At 41.7% G+C, this 7,035-nt stretch overlaps 1 protein-coding gene across 1 annotated transcript; it reads right to left on the reverse strand.

Moving 5' to 3' along the window:
- Positions 1-1,280: 1,280 nt before the first annotated feature.
- On the reverse strand, positions 1,281-2,262 carry LOC133248656 (ZW10 interactor-like). Its single transcript, XM_061419027.1, has one exon. It carries the CDS (start codon positions 2,229-2,231, stop codon positions 1,281-1,283), a length of 951 nt encoding a protein of 316 aa, XP_061275011.1. The 5' UTR covers positions 2,232-2,262.
- Positions 2,263-7,035: the final 4,773 nt, after the last annotated feature.

Consider the following 7,035-nt stretch of genomic DNA (forward strand, 5'->3'; position numbering starts at 1 on the left):
AGTACTGGAGTGGGTTGCCATTGTATAGCTACTAGCAGTCTGCTAATTAGAGAAAGGAAATGTCTCAAAGCTCAGAGACTGGTACTAGGCCCCTCACGCACAACATGCATTTTGAAATAACATTGGCACAAGGTGAGATGTCCCAGGCCATAAAATGATTGACATGTATTTTGAAGAGAGGCAGGTTTCCAAGCAAATACAGTCTCATTAATGTAGCTTAAGAGAACATTTGCATGAGTAAAGCATACTGGTTTGTCAAAGTCTGTTCTTTTTTTTTTTTTTTTTAATTTTTAAAAATTTTATTTTATTTTTAAACTTTACAATATTGTATTGGTTCTGTCATATATTGAAACAACAGTTCTAAAAGACATTCTTTTAAAAAATCAACATAAAAAAAAAAAGAAAAAAAAATCAACATGAAACATTAAAGAAATCACATTCAAGGCTACAACTGCTTCCGTCACTAAATTTCAAAGTTTTTATTATAGATTTGACATTTTCTGACTAAATTAGAATAAACCTAGAAAGATTATCCTCTCACATAGAGTAAAAAATTTGAAAATTATTTTTCTAAGAAACTCATGAATCAAAGAAATAATTTTAATAGAAAATTCTATGAATTGAATGATTGTGAAAATACTAATAGGAAGCCAGAAGAAAATAACTTTAAATGTTTATTTGAGAAAACAAATAAAGGTCCAAATACACAAGTTTATTACCTGATAAAAAGTTTACCAAAAAAAAAACATATTCTTGACCTAAAAACAGAAGCCAGAAAATGATCAAGATACTACTACAAATCAATGAACCAGAACAAAACATACAACAGAGAATCACAAAAGCCAGTCTTTCAGCATTCGAATATTTGAAGATGAATGACAATCCGAAAGGATGAGTCAAGGAAAAAAAAACAGTAGAACACAAAAAATGTATCAGGAATATAACATTAGGACATCCTAGAATAGGCTACAGATCAGGGATGTAATCACTTCCTCAAACACAGTAGTGATCCCACTGTTCATACATTCAGTGAGACACACAGAGGAATGGAGAATGAAAGCAACAAACAAAAATATAGAAACACAAACATACCAGCACAAATAGAAATACCAACGCACATATCATAGACCAATATAGAGGTTGGGGGGGCGGGTCTCTATACTTTTTCACTATTGCTCTTTATTAATGTTTCAGTTTGCAACCCTGTTGTCACACACGCTGAAATCATCCTATTGACTTGTTCATTATCATTATGCTCCAAGTGGCCAGTGACTAGTCAGTTAAGTCCACTTCTGCAACTTCAGTTCATAGCAAATCAGGGCCTTCTCTAGGATTCTTCCTGTCTGCAACTTCAGTTCATAGCAAATCAGGGCCTGCTCTAGGATTCCTTCCTGTCTGCCAGGAAGCCATGGTATGCCTGCATCTCCAACAGGCTGTGGGTTGTCAGCCTCTCTTCCCATGGTGTCCTGAGTGTTCTGTTCCTGGGGCTGGGTCACCTGCTGGAGCTTATCCTTAGGAAGATCCAACTCCTGTGGTATCTCTGCCTCTGCCTCATTGAATAGCTGCTTACCCTGCAGGGTGTATAGCAGCTGGAGGAAGGTCTGGTGCCTCTGCCGCTTGTCCTTCTCCTGCCCTGCCTGCTGCTTCAGGGTTCCAAGTTCCTGATATAGTCGTTGAAGTTCCTGTTGAGCTCCTGTCTGACGCTCCCTCACTTCTGACGAAGCCTCTGCCAGATTCTGCAAATGCTTCTCCTGTTCCAGCTGCCACTGCTTCTGGGCTATTCTGAGTTTTTCCATGGCCATTTGCTTCTTGGCCTGGAGCTGTTTAAGGGCCTCCTGGAGCTGTGCCTGCTTTATTTGGGCCTCCTCCACCTTGGGCAGTGCCTCGGTCAGGGAATTTGTGATAACCTCCACATGCTCTTGATATGTGGCCTTCAGCTCTTTCCATTGCTCTTTGGCTTCAAGTGCCTTCTCCCGGCTTGTGTCTTCAGAAGCCAAGGGGTTCTGGTCCTGGGCAGTGCCTTCCTGAACCAAGAAATTCTGCAGGAAGTCTACTACTTGAAGCTGGCTGCAAAGGAGCTTGTCTTTCTTCCGAGAGTCCATCACAAACTCAGCCAGGATCTGGGCAGGCAGTTCAGCTTCCTCCTGAAAACCAACAGGCTCCAGGATGTCTGCTACCTTGGCCAGGACCTCTCGGGCTGCAGTCTCCACTTCAGACTCTGCAGCCCCCATTTTGCTCCAGGCTGCGCTCCAGCTCTACTCTGGGACTCCAAAGTCTGTTCTTAATCTTAGGTGGAACTAACTTGAAGACAGAGTCTAGGGTAAATACATAGTTCATTAACATAGCTTAAGACAGACATTTCCATAAGAAAAATACATTGGTTAGCTCAAGGTTTGAGAAAAGTTAAGTTCAGGTGGAATCAGGTGTCATCATGGCAACACAGATCTTAAAAGAAACCTCTTTTTAAATTTATATAGAGGAGGGGAGAGCTTCCCTCATAGCTCAGTTGGTAAATCATCTGCCTGCAGTGCAGGAGACCTGAGTTCAATTCCTGGGTCAGGAAGATCCCCTGGAGAAGGAAATGGCAACCCACTCCAGTATTCCTGCCTGGAGAATCCCATGGACAGAGGAGCCTGGCAGGCTGAAGCCCATGGGGTTGCAAGAGTCAGACACTGTTGTAGCCATGCATTCCGGGAAACAAACTCACTCAGAAGGACAATGCAGATAGTGGAGTGCAGTTTATTACACCGGCGGGCCCAAGGCGGAGTTTCCTCTTAGCCAAGAACCCTGACCAGTTTTTGTGAAAACCTTATATATCCTAAGTGTACTTGCTCAAACCCACCTCCCCAAATTTCTTGAAACTAGTCTGGACAAGGTAAAAGATATGATCAAAGTTAACCCATGATTCATGTGTCACAAGACTAGATGAACAGTGGATATTTATCAATAGGACTGTGGTCATATTCCGATAAACATAATGGAATTTACCACTTTGATCTATTACAGAGATAATTAGCATATTCTTTTAGGCAACAGAGAGTCCAAGTACAAGTCCTGAGGCTCTTTTATCAGGGAGTGGGGGCGGGGTCTGGTTTTCCATTGGTATGCCACTTCTATAGACACTGGGAACAAAGTTCAGAGTCTACTGGGAGAGTGAGCATGCTTGTAGCCTAATGTTCTCAGCCTGGCCTAAGATGGAGTCCAGCTCTGTCTGTTTCCTCCTTCAACACGACTTAGTGACTATACCACCACCACCACCAGAGAAGGGGATAAAAACACTAACACTTATAGTTTGTTTCCTCCTGCTGCTTAAGAGAGAGAGAAAAAATGTCTGACACTTGCAGCCTGTTTCTTCCGTTTGGAGACCCCTAGCCTTCCTGTCTGGTACCCTCTCACCCCCACACCACAGCTACTGAACCTGAGTGCTCTGGAACCCACAGGTCACAACTAGAGAGTCCGTGCACCTCAATGAAAGATCCCAAATGATGCAACAAAGATCCTGCATGCCACAACTAAGACCCAATGTGGTCAAACATATTTTGTTTTAAAGTTAAGCTACTGTGAACATTAGTGTACAAGCCTTTGTATGGACATATGCTTCCATTTCTCATGGATAAATTTCTTTAATAGAATGTAAGTGTCACATGGTAGGTATATGTTTACCTCTTAAAGAAAAATGCCAAACTGTTTTCCAGGCTGATTGTACCACCAGCAAGTGTATGAGAGAGTTAGCTGCTCCACATCCTCACCAACACTTGGTGTGGCCGTCCTAATTGTAGGCATCCTCAAATGTATCTAGTGGTCCCTCACTGTTGTTTTAACTTGCATCTCCCAGATGATCAATGATGTCAAGCATCTTTCGATGAGCTTATTTGCCATCCATGTATCTTGTTCAGAGTGTCTGTTCAAATCTTTTGAACATTTTATTTTTTATTATTGCTTTTTTGGCCATGCTAAATGGAATGCAGGCTCTTAGTTCCCCAGCTAGGGGTTGAGGCTGCACCCCCTGCAGTGGAAGTGCAGCATCCTAACCACTGGCCTGCCAAGGAATCCCCTGAACATGTTTAAATTGGGTTATTTTCTTATTATGTGTTGAGACTTCTTGTATCAAATCATGTATGTATCAAATATGTGGCAAATGTTTTCCTACTCTGCGGCTTGTGTTTTTAATGGTATTTTCAGAAGTGCAGAAATTTCTTTCTTGTGGCATCCTTGTCTGGTTTTGGTATCAGAATAATGCTGTCCTTGTGAAATGAGTTTGGAAGCATTTCTTCCCCTTCTATTTCTCAGAAGAGTTAGAGAATTCTTGGTATTAATACTTTGCATATTTGATAGAGTTCAGTAGTGAAGTCCTCTAGTCCTAGACTTTTATTTGTTGGATAATTTTTGATTACTGATTTAATCTCTTTACTAGTAATCTGTCTGGAGAAGGCAATGGCAACCCACTCCAGTACTCTTGCCTGGAAAATCCCATGGACGGAGGAGCCTGGTAGGCTGCAGTTTATGGTGTCATGAAAAGTCGGACACGACTGAGTGACTTCACTTTCAGTTTTCATTTTCATGCATTGGAGAAGGAAATGGCAACCCACTCCAGTGTTCTTCCCTGGAGAATCCCGGGGACAACGGAGCCTGGTGGGCTGCCGTCTCTGGGGTCGCACAGAATTGAGCAACTTAGCAGCAGCAGCAGTAATCTGTCTCGTAACCTTCTAGTAATATACACCAAGGCTGTATATTGTCACCCTGCTTAATAACTTATATGCAGAGTACATCTTGAGAATGCCAGGTTAGATCAATCACAAACATAATATCAATAACCTCAGATATTCAAATGATACCATTCTAATGGCAGAAAATGAAGAGGAACTAAAGAGCCTCTCGATGAAAGTGAAAAATGAGAGTGAAAAAGCTGGCTTAAAACTCATCATTCAAAAAACTAAGGTCATGGCCTCTGGTTCCATCACCTCATTGCAAATAGAAGGGGAAAAAGTGGAAGCAGTGACAAATTTTATTTTCTTGAGCCCCTAAATCACTGCAGATGGTGACTGCAGCCATAAAAGACGCTTGCTTCTTGAAAAGAAAGCTATGACAAACCTATACAGCATATTAAAAAGCAGAGACTTTTTTTTTTTTTTTTTTTGTCACTAAACATCCATCTAGTCAAAGCTGTGGTTTTCCTGTAGTCAAGTATGAATGTGAGAATTGGACTATAAAGTAGGCTGAGCATCAAAGAATTGATGCTTATGAATTGTGGAGCTGGAGAAGACTCTTGAAAGTTCCTTGGACTGCAGTGGGATCAAACTAGTCAGTCCTATAAGAAATCAACCCTGGGTATTCAGTGGAAGGATTCATGCTAAAGCTCCAATCCTTTGGCCACCTGATGTGCAGAACTGACTTGCTGAAAAAGACCCTGATGCTGGGAAAGATTGAAGGCAAAAGAAGTCTGTGGCAGAGGATGAGATGGTTAGCTAGCAACACTGACTCAAAGGACATGAATTTGAGCAAACTCTGGGATATAGTAAACGACAGGGGAGCCTGACGTGCCACAGGCCATGGGGTCTCAAAGAATCATACACAACTTAACAACTGAACAACAGTAAAGTATCTGTTCAGATTTTTTATTTCTTCATGATTCAGTCTTGGTAGGTGGTATGTTTCTAGGAATTTATTCATTTCTACGTTATTAACCAGTTTGTTGGCTCAAAGTAGTGTCATATAGTTCTTTGTATTTCCATGGTGCCAATTGTTAAGTCTTCTCTTGCATTTCTGATTTTGTTTATTTGGGTCCTCTCTTTTTTCTTAATGAGTGTAGCTAAAGTTTTGTCTATTAAATCTTTAAAAAAAAAACTACTTAGTTTCATTGATGTTTTCTATTGTCTTTTTAGTCTCTGTTTTATTTATTTCCAGTCTGATCTTTATTATTTACAAAGACCTCCTGTTAGGTAGGTAGAATAGGAAACAGGAGTCCAGAATGGCGGTGGCTAAAAGACAAGGGAAAAGCCCACGAAAATAGAACAAAGGAAGGTCCAAGGACCAGAGTGAGGACCTCAGGTAGAACAAACAGCACTCCTGGCTAGCCCAATTTACACAGGGCAGGCCCAGGGGGGAGAACAAAACATACAAGAGCCAAAGGGCCGGGCCCTCTCTTCTCTTCGTCTCTTTCAGTAGGCATGCCCTCACGCCTCGAGGATATATTTTGCAAATAAAACTGAGCTGTAACACAGAGCTGTAACACTGATCTGTCTAAGAGCTATAACATGGTCGGTCCGAGAGCTATAACACAATCTGAGAGCTGTGACATGCAGAGGACTTTAAGTCCCTCGCTTCAAATATTTGTTGAGACGAGACAGAACCAAGGAGATTACACTCCTCTGGCACTCTCTTATGCTAACTTTGATCTTATTTGTACTTCTTTTTTTAGTTTCTTGAGGTATAAAATTAAGCTATATGAAATTTTTCTTGTTTCTTGAGGTAGGCATCTATCATTTTAAACTTGCCTCTTAGAATTGCTTTTGCTACATCCTATAAGTTTTCGGTCAGTTCAGTTCCGTCGCTCAGTTTGTCCGACTATTTGTGACCCCATGAATCACAGCATGCCAGGCCTCCCTGTCCATCACCAACTCCCGGAGTTCACTCAAACTCAGGTCCATTGAGTCAGTGATGCCATCCAGCCATCTCATCCTCTGTCATCCCCTTCTGCTCCTGCCCCCCATCTCTCCCAGCATCAGGGTCTTTTCAAATGAGTCAACTCTTCGCATAAGGTGGCCAAAGTATTGGAGTTTCAGCTTTAGCATCGGTCCTTCCTGTGAACACCCAGGACTGATCTCCTTTACAATGGACTGGGTGGATCTCCTTGCAGTCCAAGGGGCTCTCAAGAGTCTTCTCCAACACCACAGTTCAAAAGCATCAATTCTTTGGTGCTCAGCTTTCTTCACAGTCCAACTCTTAAATCCATACATGACCGCTGGAAAAACCATAGCCTTGACTAGATGGACCTTTGTTGGCAAAGTAATATCTCTGCTTTTCAATATACTGTCT

This window comes from Bos javanicus, chromosome 5, assembly GCF_032452875.1.
Source record: "Bos javanicus breed banteng chromosome 5, ARS-OSU_banteng_1.0, whole genome shotgun sequence".
Classification (NCBI taxonomy): domain Eukaryota; kingdom Metazoa; phylum Chordata; class Mammalia; order Artiodactyla; family Bovidae; genus Bos; species Bos javanicus.

Coding starts and splice junctions, on each gene's coding strand:
- LOC133248656 (XM_061419027.1), bottom strand. CDS start 2,231: ATGGGGGCTGCAGAGTCTGAAGTGGAGACTGCAGCCCGAGAGGTCCTG.